This window comes from Pygocentrus nattereri, chromosome 7 (genome assembly GCF_015220715.1).
Source record: "Pygocentrus nattereri isolate fPygNat1 chromosome 7, fPygNat1.pri, whole genome shotgun sequence".
NCBI lineage: Eukaryota > Metazoa > Chordata > Actinopteri > Characiformes > Serrasalmidae > Pygocentrus > Pygocentrus nattereri.
Genome location: NC_051217.1, coordinates 11026529 through 11046961, shown reverse-complemented (window position 1 = coordinate 11046961; position 20433 = coordinate 11026529). Strand labels below are relative to the sequence as shown.

General features: G+C 39.6%; 1 protein-coding gene and 1 long non-coding RNA gene across 3 annotated transcripts; one reads left to right on the top strand and one right to left on the bottom strand.

Moving 5' to 3' along the window:
* Window positions 1-37: 37 nt before the first annotated feature.
* On the top strand, window positions 38-1635 carry LOC108423551. The gene is made up of 2 exons (XR_001857568.2): window positions 38-229; window positions 825-1635. It is a non-coding gene; the product is annotated as an uncharacterized LOC108423551 (long non-coding RNA).
* A 3805-nt stretch (window positions 1636-5440) lies between these two features.
* Window positions 5441-14774, bottom strand: utp15 (UTP15 small subunit processome component). Of its 2 annotated transcripts, none has more exons than XM_017716621.2 (13): window positions 14616-14774; window positions 13050-13176; window positions 12876-12968; window positions 11969-12153; window positions 11641-11819; window positions 10410-10535; window positions 9901-10036; window positions 9684-9765; window positions 9415-9570; window positions 9211-9312; window positions 7818-7951; window positions 7621-7679; window positions 5441-5864 (listed from the first exon to the last, which is right to left on the bottom strand). In XM_017716621.2, exons 2-13 carry the CDS (start codon window positions 13137-13139, stop codon window positions 5650-5652), a joined length of 1557 nt encoding a protein of 518 aa, XP_017572110.1. In that variant the 5' UTR covers window positions 13140-13176; window positions 14616-14774; the 3' UTR covers window positions 5441-5649. The 2 variants fall into 2 exon arrangements, with proteins under 2 accessions (XP_017572110.1, XP_017572189.1); XM_017716700.2 differs by having other exon boundaries at window positions 14517-14773.
* Window positions 14775-20433: the final 5659 nt, after the last annotated feature.

Sequence of the window (20433 nt, the reverse complement as noted above, 5' to 3'; positions counted from 1 at the left end):
AAAATTACAACATCACTTTTAGCTGTACCAAAAACAAACCTGCAAAACAAAAATATCCTGTGACGCCACATTTTCATAGCCATTAGGTCTTATTGTTTAGCCTTGCAATGCCATTGGACGGTAAAATGTGTAAAAAGGTCTGACCATCAAGCCATGAAGTCATTCGACTTGGGAACTTTTCTGGATGCACATCTCCCTCGTTTACTGAAGTGGATATCTCAACACTGAAGTAAGTAAAATCCTTGAATTATTTTTTTGGGTGATAATTAGAATGTCTAGAACATGTAATTACTACATTATTGTTGAATGCATGCACCAACTTAGATTTTGAGCTTATGTCTTTGTGTCTAACACTTCTCAAATGTTCACATATTGTGAAAATGCTTACTTATTACTACTAGAAACATAACACAGATTTGAGTAATTCTGAATGAAAACATGATTTGTTGTTGTGGTATTTCAAGCCTTTCCAGTAGCAGTATTTGAAACTTTGGCTGTATTTTATATGTAAAAATATATATACATATGTTTTTCTGGGATTTAATTACTCAAATATCTAAAGCCAGACACTGGTTGTGCGGATGGTTACTGTATGGGTGTAGGGAAAGGTGTGAACATTCTTGACTGTATGGATGTAAGTGGGCAGGGGAATTGCAAGTATGGTGCATTGTTCTGGACTCTGTGGATCTAAGTGGTCTGGGTGTTCCTTTTATTATGTTTATCTAAGTGGCCAAACAGTGCATTGTGTGACTTGAGTGGAATGTATTCATATTGATTCATATTGTAGCATATGTAGCATCTAATCCTTCCCACTATTATTTCAGTTCCAGAATGTTACGAGCAAGGAAATCTGTTTACACCGTGAAAGATGTCATTGAAGCTGTTCAAACCGGAGAGAGTGATTTTGAAATGGAATCAGACACCAGTGAATCAAGTGATGAGGAGCTGGACAAACAGAACCAGGCACCCATAGATTGCCCAACTGCTGATGATGAGGAAGTTGAGGCAACTAAACCAAGCCAAACAACTTATCGGACCACACCCCAGGACTGATATCGCTGGCTGAAAAAGGATTTCACTAGTCCATGTACCAATTTCTCTGGTCCAGATGTCACGAGTGGTGCCGTTAACCTCCATACACCATTAGAATACTTCCAAAGGTTTGTGTCAGAAGACATGATCCAGGCTCTGACAGAAAACACAAATGAGTACAGCTTACAAAAGAATGGCAGATGGGAGACCATCTTTAGGCAGGGGGAGCCCTGTATCACCAGTGACATCACAGAGCCCTTTGACATCCATGACAGTGATACCACAGAGACCTGTGTCTGCCCTGAGGAGGTTATGTGTACCACCAGTGGATGTGCGCAAGGATATGGTCGCACATTTCCCTGTAAAATCAAAGAGAGGACGCTGCAGACACTCTGATAAAGGCTACACCAATACCCTGTGCAGGAAGTGTAGTGTGCGTCTATGCTTTTCAGATGAAAGGAACTGCTTTTTGGAGTACCACTGTACATAAAAACAAGTGGTTATCACCATTGCCTCCCACTAATCTGGGTTCTGTCTGCTTGTCCTGGGTCTGCAACAGTTTTTATTCTTATTTTTTTGGTCAATAAATTAAGATTCATAAAAGTATGACTGCTGTGTGATTATTAATAATGATATTTACTGTTAAAGAGCTTTATAAGCAGTCCACAGTGCAAATCAAGCCTTATTTGTTCAGTATATTTGTTTTGACAGCATGAGTGCAAATACACAAATTCTGCTCCTATCTAGGCGCGATGTTGCAATATTGCAACATTTCAATAAAAACTTACTAAAACATAAAAAATTTGGTAACACTTCAATTTCTGCATCACAGGTCCCCTTTAACATTTGCATTTTTTTCTATATTTGGGTTTTACAGGGTTAACATAACACCACCTCCAGATTTCAGAGAACAATGCAAACAATCGTTTATTGCTGGCATGGCAGTTTTCTTTTAACTGAATAAATAAAAAAGTGAAATGAGATTTTTTTTTACTGTAGATCATTTCCAGATATCTTACTACTTGCTCATTTTAAATTAGAAATATTCAGTCTCACTGCATTTGCACATATTTCAAATGCACCTCAATTTAAAAAAGTTGGGATAGTATGTGAAATGCCAATAAATACAGAAAGCAGTGATTTTTAAATTCTATTTGACCTGTATTAAGTTGAAAATGGTACAAAAACACTGCTTTGTTTGTTCCCTATGAACTTCATAGTTTTTTTTTTGCACATACATTGTAAAAGACAGACAGAAATATATTTACCACTTTGTTACATTACTTAACTTTTTAACATTTAATAATCGTTCAGGGACTGAAAATACAAAGAAGGCAGAGGTTTTGCCATTCTTCTATTAAACTAGTCTTTATCTGTGCAACCGTGAAGGGCCTTTGCGGCCATATTTTGAGCTTAATTAGGCTGAGTACATCAGTCCATTTTAAAAGAACTAGAGCCCAGAGAAGTTGGCAGCGTTTCTGGATGTTGTTGATATATGGCTTTTACTGAGTGTAGTATAGTCAGTCGTAACTAATGTTTGTGTCTGCAGCAAAGGATGGTATTTAATGACATTTTTTCAAAGTAGTCCTGAGCCCATGCAGTGATATCCATCACAGAAACCGGTTTGTTTTTAATGCAGTGTTGTCTGAGGGGTCGAAGGTCATGGGCACTAATTTTCATTTTCACCGTTGTCCTTTATGCACAGATATTTTTCCAGATTTCCTGAATCTCTTGATATTATGCACTGTAGAAGGCAAAATGCCTTGCAATATCTGACTGAGGAATAATATTTTTAAGCTGCTGGGCCTTTTGCTATAGGATTTTTTTGGCAAAGTGGTGAGCCTCAACTATTAGACGCTCCTACCTTGTTTGTCCACTTTGTAGTTGTAAATGATAGCTCATATGTTGCTGCACAATTTGTCACTCAACCTTTTAGTTCTTCATCAGTGGACACCGGATGCTATTGACTGGATATTTTTGGTCGGTGGACAATTCTTAGTTAAGCAATGACACTGCTCCTACATAGTAAGTGTAACTGATAAAGTTGACAATGAGTGTAGAAACAAAGAGGTGTTCCTAATGAAGTGCTTGGGAAGTGTGCAAGTTTACTATTCTTAAAACAACGCATCTTTTCCTTTGTTTTGGTAGTAATCCGTAGATGTCTTCAGTTTCAATTTCTGCTACAGCACCCCCATTCATTAATTTCATCGAAACCTGATTAGGCAAGGACAGAAATTCACGACTTGACTTTCATTTCCTCTACTTGGATCGAGTGTTTCCTCCCTGGGCCCTACATACATCTCTATTAATATCTGCTACTCTTGTCAAGCTACAGTCTATTATACACACATGGCACCAAACAGTGCTAAGGTTTGTGCTGAATATCCAGATATTTTCTCAAATGCATCCTGCACTCCTTTAGTTTCCTTCACATGCTAAAAGTAGTACAATACTCTTCCTCAGCAAGTTTGTCTTCTCTCACAAAACATTTGAATTAGAGAAGGCCTTTTACTCTATTGGAGAATAATCTATAACCACTGACGTTACAAAACCTATGCATATAAAGAAAATACACACACCCACTGTACTGTGCAAAAGTCTGTGTTAATACTTGAAAACACAAAATGTATAGAATATTAATGATTTTCACACAAAAATCATCAATGGAAATCAAATTTATTAACCAACGGAGGCCTGGATTTGGAGTCACAAAATTAAAGTGTAAAAACACACATGTCCTTAAAACAAGTCAAAATGAGGCTCAGTATTGTGTGTGGCCTCCACGTGCCTGTATGACCTCCCTACAATGCCTGGGCATGCTCCTGATGAGGTGGCGGATGGTCTCCTGAGGGATCTCCTCCCAGACCTGGACTAAAGCCTCCGCCAACTCCTGGACAGTCTGTGGTGCAACGTGGCGTTGGTGGATGGAGCAAGACATGATGTGCCAGATGTGCTCAATCACATTCAGGTCTGGGGAACAGGTGGGCCAGTCCATAGCTCCAATGCCTTCATCTTGCAGGAGCTGCTGACTCCAGCCACGAGGTCTAGCATTGTCCTGCATTAGGAGGAACCCAGGGCCAACCGCACCAGCATATGGTCTCACAAGGGGTCTGAGGATCTCATCTCGGTACCTAATGGCAGTCAGGCTACCTCTGGCGAGCACATGGAGGGCTGTGCGGCCCTCCAAAGAAATGCCACCCCACACCATTACTGACCCACTGCCAAACCGGTCATGGTGAAGGATGTTGCAGGCAGCAGATCGCTCTCCACGGCGTCTCCAGACTGTGTCACATCTGTCACATGTGCTCAGTGTGAACCTGCTTTCCTCTGTGAAGAGCACAGGGCGCCAGTGGCGATTTGCCAATCCTGGTGTTCTCTGGCAAATGCCAAGCGTCCTGCACGGTGTTGGGCTGTGAGCACAACCCCCATCTGTGGACGTCGGGCCCTCATACCATCCTCATGGAGTCGGTTTCTAACCGTTTGTGCAGACACATGCACATTTGTGGCCTGCTGGAGGTCATTTTGCAGGGCTCTGGCAGTGCTCCTCCCGTTTCTTCTTGCACAAAGACGGAGGTAGCGGTCCTGCTGCTGGGTTGTTGCCCTCCTACGGCCTCCTCCACATCTTCCGGTGTACTGGCCTGTCTCCTGGTAGCGCCTCCAGCCTCTGGACACTACACTGACGGACACAGCAATTCTTGCCACAGCTCACATTGATGTGCCATCCTGGACAAGCTGCACTACATGAGCCACTTGTGTGTCCGTCTCATGCTACCACGAGTGTGAAAGCACCATCAACATTCAAAAGTGACCAAAACATCAGCCAGAAAGCATAGGTACTGAGAAGTGGTCTGTGGTCCCCACCTGCAGAACCACTCCTTTATTGAGTGTGTCTTGCTAATTGCCAATAATTTCAATTTCCACCTGTTGTCCATTTGCACAACAGCATGTGAAATTGATTGTCAATCAGTGTTGCTTCCTAAGTGTTGCTGGACAGTTTGATTTCACAGAAGTTTGATTTACTTGGAGTCATATTGTCTTTAAGTGTTCCGTTTATTTTTTCGAGCAGTGTGTATGTAATTATATATATATATATATATATATATATATATATATATATATGGTCAAAAATTCCCATAAACACACTCCTAAACCTTGTAGAAAGCCTTCCCAGAAGAGTTGAAACTGTTATAGCTGCAAAGGGTGGGCCAACATTATATTAAACCCTATGGATGTCACTTAAGTTAATGTGTGTGAAGGCAGACGAGCAAATGCTTTTGGAAATATAGTGTATATATATATACACATAGCCTCAATATACAACTACTGCACACAAAGTCTGTGGCAGCTTGAACTCTTTTTTCACCAAGATGGAATAAGGTCATTAGAAATTGAAGAAAAAACTCAAACCTCATGATTCATAATAATTGTTTATATATGCACATAAAATATAGCTAAACTGACACGGTGATCATTCCCTGATGCTATTTTCAGACAAAGTCACAAAATGCCTGGCCTTTAGATCAAGTTTGTGGGTTAGCCAACTTGTTCTTTGTCTTCCTTTAAGTCCAACTTTGTTTTTTGGGTACCATGACCACATCAAGATGCTCATAGTCCATGTCAGGCAGCCTGTAGTTGTGACCCCTGCATGATGGGTGGGACCGCAGGGCCAGTCACCTCTTTCCGTGGGGTTAACGAGGCAAAGAGTGTGTCCAGTATTCCCAATACCTGCAGAAGCTCCTGCTGAAGCTCTGCTTCACGACCCAGTAGTTCCATCAGTCGTTGCAGTAGTCGCTCGATAACAGGAGACTGAGGGACCACATGATGATACAGATCTAGACAAACAAAGCCTTGTTAAATTCAGGGGTCCAGAACAACAAAGAGTGGGCCCCATCTACACTCACTGGCCATTTAAAGAATGGTTTGGTGAAACATCAGCAAAATTTTCCACTTACCCCAGATGTAAATCTAATCAGCCAAGCCTTTCTTTAGTTCAGCACTAAAGACTCCAAGAATTAAGTTGTTAAACACGAAGTCAATAGTCACCCAAATCTTTCCCATAAATGCTCAAAACTTCTCTCAACCTGCTCAAACTGCATCCAATTCTTCATTAAGGGTACTCAGATTTGTCAACTGGGTTTAGGACACAAACCACAAAATACAGGCATATTGATTCCAAATTATGCTCACAAATTCTTAACTTATCTTAAATTTATAAACATATCTTCACTTTAAAAGTAAAGATTAACTGTTATTTATGGAACAAATTAGTTCAAACTGCAGTGCCACAGTAAAATAAAAATAAAATTAAGTATTCAGGCATTAGATATTTATAAGGCTTATGTTATGATCTATTTAAACCCAAGGCATTCATTGAGATATTACTAAGCTAAATATATACAAAATCATATACAAATCATTTATAGTATACACCTTCTTCCTATGACACATTAAGTCATAGGCAGAACCCTATTTAAGCAATACCCCTGTATTTTAGAGGAGGAAATGAGACTGCATCCCTGTCCCTCATGGTCACATGGTCAATCCATTCGTTTTGACGCATCCCCAAGCCTGATCATCAGTGCAACATTAAGAAGGGTCACTTTCAAAAATTATTTCCTCAGTTAAATAATCGTGTTTAACATTTTAGTTATGATTTTATATGTAAACACTTTTTATATGTAAAAGTGTTCAACTCCATGTTTGCTAGACCTGCACTGGCTGACGAGTTTATTTTTGAGTTATTCTCAAACTTGGCCAAAATTGTAGCTGTTGAAACATTTGGTAAAGTCTTGACAAAATAGAATATTCAATCTTTTTTTTTTTTTTTAAACAATTAAGATACAAGTCAGTTAAAAGTCTGAAATGCACTCTGCCTTTGAACCAATTTGGTAGAATCATCCATACAAAGGAAAACAAATCAAACAATCTGTAGTGTGCACACAAATGAGGAGTTCGATTCTGTGCATAAGACTGAATTCAGCCCAACACCTGTTTAAAGTGGCTGCCTGCAGTGTTTAGCTACCAAGAGAAGTTTCGTTAATATTCATACTTCACAGTGAGTCATACTGCACAAGACCATAATGAAACCCTGGATGTGGTTTGAGGGTCCTGAGAAGAGTTTTTGGGAAGTATTTGTGAAAAAGATGTGGCTGACCACTAGCTTATGGCTTGTCAGTGACATCAGCCTTGTAGCTGCAGTGCTGAAGTAGAAGCAAGATTTGAATACAAAGCATGTTTTGGCTGACTGACTACATCTGAGGAACCTGGAACATTATATTAATTTGACTTTTCCGTGAACAATCCATATAAATCAGGTAAACCTACTATATGGATGCATTCCACAGTTGCTATAAGCCCATCTGTTGCTGCACAATTTCCTAGCCACTTTCATAAACTGACAACCTGTCAAGGACTGCAAACTGACTACAAACTGTGCTTGAAATAACATCACGTACATGGTGTACCAATAGTGTGTGTCAAAGCAGCCAGTAACTGTGCAACTGAATGAAATAGCAAGAGTAGCTATGGTGGGCACAGGAAGTTTTATACATAGATGTGGCACTCAGACACAAAAAACAGGACACTCACCAACGACCAAGTCCGCTACCATCAGCAACATGCGGGAGAACCGTGTATCTGTCATGTGCCTGAAAGAGCAAGCCATTAGTTTATTACTGTCACCAAGTATTACATTTAGAGAAATACAGAGAATGAATATAATATTGCTATTAATATACTCATGGGTCATTTCCCTTGCATGGATGTGGCTGTGCGCGCATACATACTTGATGAGGAAATTGAGTAGTGTGGTTAAACTCTGCTCATCTCGTCCCGCAAGAGCGTTCTTCAATGTTCCTCTGCGGTTCAGCTCCGTCATCACTGCTACTGTCACTTCGGGTTTATGGAAGCGTCTCCATATCTGCAAACACAAGATTATCATCTTTGATTCCCTTACTTCATCAAACCTCACAATTAATCTCTTTTTTTTTATATTAATCTCACTGCTCATCTTCCAAGTGAGTCATACACTATATTGATCCACACATATAAACCATAATTTGACATTTTAAAGTTCACAAAAAGCCCAGACACAATTTGGCCACACAGCATTTCTGGCATCAAAGGCATCAAAAAGTATCTATGTTGATAGGCCACTGAAACCTTTTTGTTATTGGGGCCAAAGTGCAATTTTTGTTGTTGGCCGAGGCCTTTCAATCACATTTTTAAAAATGTATTTCACATTACACTATATTTTGTTACTAAAATACACTATATGGCTAAAAGTATTTCAAAGTCATGGACATTAATATAGAGGTACACCCCTGTCCCATTGTGGCTGTAACAGCCTCCACCGTTCCTGTGCTTTCCATAACATTTTGTCTGTATGAATTTGTTAATTCAGTTAAAAGAGCATTTGTGAGGTCAGGCACTAATTTTGGACGAAAACACCACTTCCACCACTGCTTGGCATTGTGCATAGTAATCTTAGGCGTGTGTGCAGCTACTCAGTCATGGAAACCCATTTCATGAAGCTCTTGACGCAGAATTCTTGTGATGACGTTGCTCCCATTCGGAACTTTGTAGTGATTAATACAAAGGAGGAGAGGCCTTTTTCTCATGCTATATGCTTCAGCACTCGTGGGTGTTTGCGTGGTCTACCGCTTTGTGGCCGAGTTGTTGCTCCTAGACACTTTCAGTTCACAATTATAGCATTTACAAGCAGGGCAGAAATTTCTTTAACTGACTTGTAGGAAAGGTGGCATCCTACGACTCACATTTAAAGCCACTAAGCTCTTCAGTATGACACATTCTACTGCCAGCGCTCCGTCTATGGAGAATGTATGGCCATGTGCTTAATTTTACACTTCTGTGAGCAATGGGTGTGGCAGAAACACCTGAACTCCATAATAAGGAGGGGTGTCCAAATACTTTTGGCCATATAGTGTACTTCATGAATACAATTTAAAAGGAAAATATGAATTTAAGTTACGCAGAGTACCAAAATATACTTGTTTCACATTTGGTGAGGGGCTAACTTTTGAGGGTTAGGATAACTTAATTTGGTGAGAGGTAAAATCAAATGTCTTGTGGGCCACACTTTGGGCAGCCCGACACTAGACAAATAACCAGGATTGAGAGTACCATGTGCATTTGTGTTTTTCATGCGCATATACTTACCTCTAGTGCTGTATCTAGTGCTTTAGACACCTGGAAGCACTTCAGCTGTCTATCATGTTTCTGCAGATGCTGTTTGACTGTTTTACTGACCAAGAAATCATCCTGAGAGGTGATGGGTGGGAGAGAAGTGTCACTCAAAAGTATTTTTAAATCACGAAATCAGTATAAAAATCTGGACACTGAGCATGAAAAAAATAACAGCACCTGTTTAGGGACGTAGTTTTTCCCCTTAATGAACACCCGATATGCTGGATTCCGCCGTCTTTTACCAAGTACTTCCTGTTTTTCTTCAGTATGTTTCCTGTGTCTGACACTTAACACACCATTTGTCATCCCAACAGCAATCACCTTATCATCAGGCTAGAAGCACATACACGAAAAATTTCATTAGTGACTATAAAGACAGCCTTTAAGCTACATCAATTATTGTAAGCTTAGCTTGTGGAGTTGAGTATTCACAGCACATTACTTACTGCAACAGCCAGACTAAGGATGGAAGTTGCATAATCAAAGTTATGAACAACTTTGTAAGAGGAATTATAGACCTTCACATGCCTGTAGAAAAGGGAAAATGAATGCTATTAATGCTATATTTATAGCAGTAGTATAATCGCCACTATTTATGAATCAAAGAAAATTATTATGAATTAAACAGTCACTCAAAAGAGCAAGATGTGAGGAAAAAAGCACCTGTCAAGTGAGCCTGTGAGCAGTTTGTTGTCTGTGGTGCTTAGACATGCACATGTGACTGTTTTATGATGATTCTTCAGAGAAACGAGCTGCTGTCCTCCTTTCAACAAGTCCCAAACTTTCACATACCGCCCTCCTGTTCAAGACATGATCCACATACACTACTATCACTACAGGTACAGAGCACAGTCTCCAGGGTGCAGCAGGAAAACACCAATGAATTGTTTTATTGTCAGACCATCTGCTGTGCTGTTGCAGAATACAGCGGTCAGTTATGTTTGAAAGCGCTACAAGAAGCTGTAAGAGAATATGAAATTAAGCATGTTGAATGCTTGTTGTATGTGTCTGTGCATCTGCCCTGTGATGGACTGGTGACCTGTCCAGGGTGTTTCCTGCCTTCCAAGTCAATGACCTTTGGGATAAGCTCTAGCACACCCCACAACCCAAGTGGCTTAGATAGTGTGCGTGTGTGTGTGTGTGTGTGTGTGTGTGTGTGTGTGTGTGTTTACCTGTTGACACCAACAGGGCTTCTGAAGGGTAAAGCAGAACACTCTCCACAGGATGACCATGTTGCATGGTCATTACACTGCCTCCTACTCGTACATCAAACAATTTCACCGTGTGGTCATAGGAACCTGTTATGAAGCATAAAAAGCAGCATTGATCAAACATGTCATGACAAATATATACAAAATACTTATTACTTATGTTTCAACATCTTCGCAAGTTTGCAACCATCTTAAAATGTAGAGAATTTCAAGAGCGCGTTTTCATTTGCTTTGATAGTACAACACTGCCATTAGAACCCTGGTGTGCAGAAAATAAGCATGGAAGGCCGGCCTCTGTCTGCTTCCAAACAAACTCCGTTCGCTTGAAATATGAAGACAAATCTTTTGTTTAAATGGACCTGAATGAACTGCCATCTATTCTCCATACACCCCCCATTGTTTCGTCAACAGATGAATTTCTGATGCTGTTTTGGGTGCCTTTATCATCTTTTCATGGTGAAATCTTTGTAAAATACTTGATAAAACACAGACCAATTACATTATAGATTATTTGCACAAATCTTTATAAAATCAGTAAGATGCTCTTAGCAGTGTTTTTTCACAGTGATTTCACCCCACTTCGCTTTGTGGGAAACCATGTTAGCGCAGAGCTTCTCACGACATATGGCATTAGATTATCACAAGCCACAGATAAAACAAGATCTAGATAAAACTTATAAGCTCAGTTAAGCCAGATAACACCTTGCTGGATATAACTGCAGTTAATGTCAGAAATTACATAACAGCACTATCTGACAGAAGCATTCCAGCCAATGAAAGAGCTGCTTTCATAACAAGTGTCTCCTTCCACTGAGCACCGGTTTCTAAGTAACGACAGCTTTGCTGCTAACCATCAATATGTTTCTACTGTGAGGGCAGAACAATTATTGAAATTAGCCAGAAACAAACAGAATGCAATTCAGCAATCAAGATGGGCTATGAAATGCTTTACAGACTGACTGGATCAAAAACATCAGGTTAATCTAGGAAATACTGAAGTATTGAAAAAGTTGATATTAACCTAAAAGTGCAACCTTTTATCTGTGAGCCGACATTATATTAAACTCTGTGGATTAAGAATGGGATGTCACTCAAGTTCATAGGCATATGAAGGTAGACAAGTGAATACTTTTGGAAATATAGTGTATAAACAAGTGAGAATTGCAATGTAGGTGAGGTGTAGCAGAAATACCTGTGACATAGAGATCTGGGTTGAGTTTGCTGGCAGCAGCAGCTCTGATGTAGTCAGTGTGTTCAGTGTAAGAGTTCAGCTCAGTGCCACTGGCCACGTCCCACACGCGACTTGACAAATCATCAGAGCCAGACAACACTCGATAGCCATCAGAGAGGAATGAAGTCACATGCACCGCCCTGAGCAGAAGAGACAACCACCACATTGTCAACAGTCAGGTGTAAGATTGTAACTGCCATCTCTCATCTGAATTTCTCTCTACAGTAAAACAAACACCTCATCTTCTCAACTCTTTTTGTGTCTGTCTCACACACACACTCAAACTTACTTAGAGTGCCCCGTAAACTGTCGGAGAGCTACACGGCCACCAGTGTCAAAGAGTCGAATGAGCCCCTCTTCACTCCCTGCTACTAGCAGCTTTCCATCACCACGGAAACTTCCTCCATATGCAGCGTCATGGAAACGAGTAAAAGTCCGCACGGGTTCCAGTGAGTGAGGTCCGTACACCTGGATCTGACAGACAATACGTTTGAGAACACGAGGGCTGTTAAGATTATCCATTTTTCCTTTAATTGCTTTCAATTAGAGGCCATAATCAAGTTAAGCATTAAATAAGTTGTTGTTAAGTGCTTCAACAGTGGTTTTACACATGTAGCACTGTCTCCCTGTTCAAATCTATGTTCAGGGCACATGCAAGTGGCAGGCTTGACTGTCATCCAACACATTCAATACTGCAAGGAGCAGTTTGTTTATGTATTGGATGAAGTCAAGCTGGCACAAATTTAAGAGAGTTAGTTAGGGGTGCGTGTGAATGCACTTAAATACTCCTCCACTTTGTCCCCCCTTTGTTAGATTAGTAAAATTAGTATGAAGTCATATTCATTGCCTGACACAACTATCAGCCCTGTGTGACAGTCATTTCTGACTGACAGCTAAACTCTTAATGTGAATGCTGTAGACCACAGTTTCCAAATCCCAGTCCTGGTAAACCCACACTATGCACACTATGACTTAATTCATTAGCAAATTAACAAGCTCCTCATGGGCTGGGTCAGGTGTGCAGAGTAAAGAAAAACACAAAAAGCGCAGATCATGAGGTCACCAGGATTGGGAACCCCCTGATATGTTAGTATACCTTATTTTTAATCAAGGTTTAGGTTATCTTCATAATGGAAATTATTATTTTTATCCATTCCTGTTTCAAGTATAGGAGAAGCACAGACTGACTGACTTACTCTGGTGGAGGCTGTGACTACGTAATTGTGAGGTGGCAGCGGAGAAAACTCAATTTTTGTTACAGCAGCAAACTCTTTTATCTGCACAGGAGCCTGAGAAGGAGAAAACGTATTAAACATTTTATCACAGAAATTACCATTATTACAAAAATTAAAAACATTTCTCATGAATACCTTGTAGTTTTTCCAGTACAGCGTGTCCTCGGTCACCCTTTCTCCTAGTTTTGGAATTGTCTGGACTTTAACAGGTTTAAACGAAGCCATCTCGGCGGACTTCTGACTTTCAGAGAGCTAAACGAATCTATGAAAGAGCATACGAAATGTAATTAACCACAATCCACCACAGATGACTAAAAAGCCATACTGCAAAACAGACCTATTAATGGACTAATAGACAAACTGGAGCCTGTCAGGTGTTCTAACAATGTGTCCTATCAATTTCTTGCATTGTCAGTACTACTAGTAGATTATTATAGTAACTTTATTTTTCTAGCACTTGTGTTTTTAATGTTATTTCAGCCTTACTTTGGGTGTACTATAAGTGTATATCTAATAAGCTGATTTAGGCAATCAAAAACAAAAATCAAGCTACAGTTCATAATATATATATATATATATATATATATATATATATATATATATATATATATATATATATATATATATGTGTGTGTGTGTACTAGAACATGTTGACAAGACTGGCACTGAAGCAGCTGTAAAACAGTATGTAACAGTAAAACAAATACAGCTATGAATATACAGATGAACCAATGTGTGGCCACAGTGAGACTAAAATCACCGGTGTTCTGACAATTTGTACCACCCATCAAATGATCCCATCAAGCATGCACATATCACTAGTGCAGCAAAGTAACTTCATGCTTAAACAGTTAAATACTTAACTGTTTAAAATGTTATCTGAATACAGATTCAACTTAATATCACTACTTGCCTCTGATGAGGTAACTTAAGGCTATCAAAACAACAACTAGGCATTTAATGCTGGTAACATATTCTGAGGGGGAGATTTAGACGGTCATAACATCCCACCTGTACATTACAATGCTGGTAGCATTTTTCGATACTGTGATTTAGGCTATTAAAACAAATATATGAAGTACAAGGAATTGTTCTATTTAAAACTACGAATTCCACATGGAACTATTTCATGCTTACGTGGATCTCTGAATGGTGAAATGGTTCTTTAGATTGATGGAGAATGTGCTGAGTAAGTTCTACATAAAACATTTTCAAGTATGGTTCTGCTGGTACGTCGTCAGGCTGTATACAGCCATTTTCAAACGTGCGCTATAAATACAGGCCTAATGAGTAACTTCACCAGGCACAGAATCATTTACGCACAAAATAGCCCCACACAGAACTCACTGTTCTAAACAGAACCGTTCCCTTTATTAAAAAACAGGACGTACGTCCAGTTTATGTGAAGCGGTACCTTTAACTTCAGCACATTTCAACGAGGCAGCAGAATTCGTCAGAACACCGGCCCAAATAACACAACGAGAAATTCAGTTTCAGCCAAATGGAGTAGAATATGAGCGCCTTGTCGGCCGAGAATCTTTAAGTTAGCTTATACGTTTTCCTGTGAAAACCAGCGCTTTTGTTTGATAAAATAATCCTCACGTTTCTGAGTATTGTGGTTCCGCTGGCGTAGCGACTGAATTTTACTGAGCCGTCTTCTAAAAAACAGGCCGAGGAGGAACAAATGAAAGGAAAATGTACCAGAGTAGTCCTGCCGAAGTCTTGTCTCCTGATGCGAACTAGGCTGAATTTAACTTTTGGTTGGTTTTTCCTATTTTAGCTGCTAACTGTGCAAAGAAATCACGTTGTTTCTACAGCCACACGGGTACCGCCATATTGTCTACGCTGCTTCCGTTTTGTAGAAACTTTATTGAACAGCTCGAGTCCCGAGCGCTGATCTTCAGCTCATACGCCCCCACAGTCTCTGACACGAATGACGTGAAGATCAGCGAAAGGCCCTGAACTCTGGACCGCGTTCTTTACTCGAAAGCACAAACAAGTTCTAAAAAATGTCTTAAGTTTTAACCACACGAAAATTACACGGGGTATTTTTCTCCCACAAAGAGGGTGCCTTGGCCAAATTTAGGTTATCATTAAACCATACCACTTATTTCGTTAGGCCAAAATGACTCTTTGACTCAAATTCTCCTTTTTACACCCATGACACCAAAACCACAGATCTTTAAGTGCACAGTACAACCATCATTCCTTAGAAACAGAAGGGGCCCCTAAAGTAATCTAATCTGAAGTTCCGGTTTTTTAACTCACATATCCTGTGTTTCAACGCAAGCTCTGTGAAGCATTTCTAGGGACTGATTATTTGAAGACTGCTGGGACCCATGGAACCGTACAAGGGGACTCTCCCACTCGTACTTTAGTATGTTGAATACTCTTATTGACATTATTATGATGCCTCAATGTGTTTGATAAACTAGGCGTGGATTTGCAAGCCCACCACATATTCTGATATTGTGAAATCAGCTCCAAATGCTTATAATGTAGCTCAAAATGATAGCAAACTGGACCTTTCTCTCTGGTGCCACTTGAAGATTGGTCATCTTTTTTTTTTTTGGGTCTGGGCTTATCTCAAGGTTTTTTCCTCTTTCCAATTCAGGGAGATTTTCCTCATCACTGTCATCTTCAGCTGGGGATCACTGGGGATCTGGCCCTGGATGTCCTAGAGAACAAAACATGCCTGCAAATAGACTTGATGGCAGTTTACTTCACTGGCTACAACAAAGCTTTACACAGAAAAGATTTACTTTTTAACTGAAAAAGTAATTGACTTGCCTGTCTTAAAGTCACTGTGTGTTGGATGGGTTGAAAATAAAGTATAAACTGTGGTGACAAACAGATTTACAATAACAGTTCTGTCACAGATTTACACATACAGTACAATTATAACCTTAATTTTGTCTTTCTCTTTTTTTAGAGGATGGGCTAACCACATATACAAGAGACTCCTCGGCCCACAATTAAAGGATTTTCCACTTACTCCAGATGTAGTTGATCAGCGAAAAGATGGACACACACACCTGCACACATACATACACACCTCAAGTGTTCCAAGTGTTATAAAATCTTTGGAAGGAACCCGACTTAATGCTTCTCCATTTTCACCATGTTGCACAATTCTAAGTTCCACATAGAGTGAGAAGGGGGGATAGGAGATTTCCACTACAAAAGTATAAGTTTCCAAGCAAGGAGAGTGGCCATAGAAACAAACTCACCTCCATAGATCTCAAAGTGGGTGGTTCGGAGAACACACTAACACACTAAACAAGGCGATGAAGACATTTGGTTCAAGAGTTTGTCCCAGTATATCAGATAAAAACTCAGTATGTAATAGTATGTAATAGACCTTGAATGTTAAGGGGTTAACCTCAGCATTACTGAGGTCCTTAGAGGGATGGTCAAATGGTCCGTGGATATGTTTGTGGGTGATAAGTTTAGTATTAGCATCTATGTTCTACGGAACTCCCACTTGGGGAATTGTAGGAGCAGCAGTAGACTGAAGCAGGCAATTAGGGGAAAAAATCATTAATTTAAATGAAAGTTCAAAGGATTTTGCCCAATCCTGCCTGTATATGGTACAAAGCAAGAACTTTGTCTAGTTTCCTGCTTCAGAACAAAGAGACCCTGTGATGATTGGTTTACTCTACTCATCTGTTAAAATTACAAATCTAGTAATGTACTATTTCTTGTCTAATCCTTAGATACTTAAGTAAATCTATCAGACCAGTTAATTTGGGTAAGTCCTACAGACTGATGAGTTCTTTGCCCAAACAGCTTCTCAGCATTCTTTGCTGTTTTGTTGGTTTCTGAGCACATTCACATACTAAAATATTCTGTTTAGATTCATTTTACATGTTTTTGTTGTTCTCACCATAATGATGTTTTGTGTTCAGGTTTATCAGTTCACCCTATAGCCAGGAGTCTTAGTGGTGAAGCAGTTTCTAAACAGAATGGCAAAGAAAGATGCATAAAGCCAGTTGAGCTTTCAGAAATTGGAGCTGCTTGTATTATTTGTTTCTTCATTACCATCTGAAGAAATGGATAAGTAGCTATTGGATATGTAGCCGTCAGTTCATAACTGTCTGAAACACACAGACATACATATTTTATAACCCACAGGGGTGGGTGGGTGCTGGAGCTCCCAGCAGTCACTGGACAGAAGGCAGAATACACCCTGGACAGGTTGCCAGTCCAATACAGGGCAGACAGACAATCACTCACACCTAGGGGCAATGTAACATGTCCAATTGGCCTGACTGCATGTCTTTGGACTGTGGGAGGAAACCAGAGAAGCCAGAGGAAACCTACGCAGACACAGAGAGGACCCCAGTTGCCCGGCCAGGGAATCGAACCCAGGCCCTACTTGCTGTGAGGCGACAGTGCTACCCACCGTGCCACCATGCCTGTATGAAACAATCCATTTAAAATAATACACTTGTTTCATAGTTGATACCAATGCATTCCACACAATAATTGCAGCAAAGTGTTATTAAATGAGAGGTAAACTTAACTAGGCTGATTCAAGTAAACTGCACTGAGAGAAAACAGAACTTTGAAAGTAGAGTACTGCCAACTTAAACTATTTAAAATGATCAGACTGTTTAAGTTAACCTCACTCACTGTAGATGTGTGGATCACTGAACAATATAAAGTACCCCTAACTCAAATATAGTTAGTTCATGTTGAACTTATTAAGCAACTTTATTTTGAGAGTAAATAAGCAGTAAGTTTGTCAATCTATTTAGGTTTACGGTGTGGTAATTAACTGTTAAGTTTAATCAGGTTTGAGCAGAAAAATCACAAAAGTAGGGCAGAGAGGTGCACAGATTGATTTTTAATAAATCATGTAAAAATATTTGTGCACAATTAATTAACTTAATTTTCATACAAGCAACCTATAATTCTCTGCTACTTTGTTTTGAGCACCATTGTTTACGGACAAATCAACAGAACTTGGCAAGTGCAACTGCACTGCTAGAAATAAAGATTCTGTGCAAATACATTTTTTATTCACCAGGTGATTGTCTCTCTGTTTCACTGTGTGGCTAAGTTCAAACCTAACCTTACTGTTTGGAGGCTGTACTTTATCAAGGCCAACTCTCACTGTGAAATTAATACATGTTCCAAATGGGGCAATATTACAGCCACTGCGAGAGTGACTACAGTAATAATATGTCATGAAAAGTTGCCCCCCCCTTCCTGATTTCCTCTATCCATCCATCCATCCATTTTCTAAGCCGCTTCTCCTTCAGGGTCGTGGGCCTGATTTCCTCTATTTATGCTTATTTTTCACAGTACATGCTTTTATATCTTGGAGTAAATAATCTAATATTAGTCAAAGATAACCCTACCAAACAAAGCACATCTCTTAAATGTTTAAGTAAAGTTATCCAAAGCCAATGTGAAAAACCTGAGAAATAAATTAACCAAATTTAGCTGATAATGAGATTCAGCAGATTGAACACAGCCAGACTTGAAACAGGGTAACACAGTTCAGTGGCTCAAATATATCAGTCTGGAAAGGATTACAAAAACATATTTAAGGTTCTTGGACATCACCGAACCTCAGTGAGAGCCATTACTACAAACTGAAAACCCTAGGAACACTGCTGAATCTTCTTAGTAGTGTTTGTCTTACCGAAAGTCCCTAAAGGGCGCAGTGGAAATCATCTAGGAAGTCATCAAAGGTTCCAAGAGAGCATTCAAGGAACTGCAGGTCTCTCTCAGACAGCTAAGGTTCATGATTCCAGAGTAATAAAGGGACTGGGCAAACGTGGCATTCATGGAAGGGCAGCAAGGCAGAAAACACTGCCAACAAAGAAACCTCAATTCTCACAGTGGCACAAAAAAAAGCAGGAGAATCTCTCAGCTTTTTGGGGTACTTGTTTTACGCACACTGATTTTTGGACAACATACGTCCCTTTATATCTACCATAAAGCAAAACACAAAATCCACATCTGAGTGAAAAAAGAAACAAAATCAATGTTTTATTTAAACTGAGTAAACCCTGTTAAATTCCTGACTTGAACCCAACAGACATGCTATGGCAGGGCCTCAAATAAACAGTTTATACTTGAAAACCTACCAGTAAGGCAGTTCTGCAAAGAGTTCCACCACAGCAAAGTGAAAGTCTGATTCTAACAAATTATAGGACATGCTGATTGGATTTATTTCTGCTAAAGGTCATGAAACAAGTTATTCATCTTAAGGAGGCAGTAACTTTTTCACATGTGTGATTCACATCATGGATACCTTGGCTTTCAAAATAAACAAAAAAATAATTCACATATTGTGAAAAAAAAGGCATTCACTGTCACAATAGAAAAAAATGGTGTAAAACTGTACATTTTGTGACTTTACACACAAAAGTCAGTAAACAAAAACATTTATGACGAAAAAAGTTACGTTCATGGTACAAAATCATTGTTTATGATGAACCTTGACACACAGCTGACACATAGCAGGTGACCAAAAGCATGTTCTACTTAAACATGTTTAACCCCTTAAGGGTTAAGGGCCCAAGGTTTTATTACATACTTCTACAATGTAAGAATAGTCCAGCCAGTTTCCATGAAGTGTATCTGACTATTGAATAAAAGCCTTAGTATGTAATAAGCCTGGGATTTTGACAGAGACAACAAGTTTCGATTGTGCTTATTCATTTCTGATCTGGAAAATCACATATTTATGATCATTGTTTTTACGCTGAGTGTATATTTCTTTAGCATTCACAGGGGGTCTGTTTGCTGTTTGGTAAAGTTTTTTGTAGAATTTGTAAATGTCTGTTTAAGTTTAGACCAGGCTGGGAGAGGTGCCTTCTCTAATGAAATATGTCATTGTTCCAAAAATGATGGAAGATCCCTTCAACGTAACACTAATGACTTTGATGTATGCTTGTGCGTTTGACCTCAACAGGGATCTGCCAAAATGATGTCAGTGAGGGTTAATAAAGGGTCTTCTGTATTCTTTAGATATATTTGCTCTCACATCCAGTCACATGAATCAATATGTTAATTCTCATGCACAATGGGCCTGTTAACACACCTTTCAGCCAATGGAACAGCTGGAAAGTCCATTGGGGCTGGGCCCCCCCCCATCTTTATGCTGAAATTAGGGCCTTGGCTCATTTGCAAAGCAAAGTCAGTGTGGCGGAAATACATACACTGTATCTACCACAGTTTATCACTGTCCTTATCGCCTCTCACCATCTTGTGTTAGGTTTCTTGCATACATATATTTAAAGAACATAGAGGGGGAAATCGCAGACGTGAGATAAATGAACAGAGGAACTGTCCCACACACGTTTAACATGCACTTAATTGGAATTCCTCTTTAGCAGGGGAAAGACTAACCTTCTTGCTAACCCTTTTTAGAGAAAAAAAGAGAAAGAAAGAACAGGTTTCAGTGGTTCAGGTTGTTTCAAGAAATGACCACAGGCTACGGAGTAGGCTAAGTAAATGATTAATTACCCAAGAAAAGAAGTCTCCAAACCTCAGCAAGCAC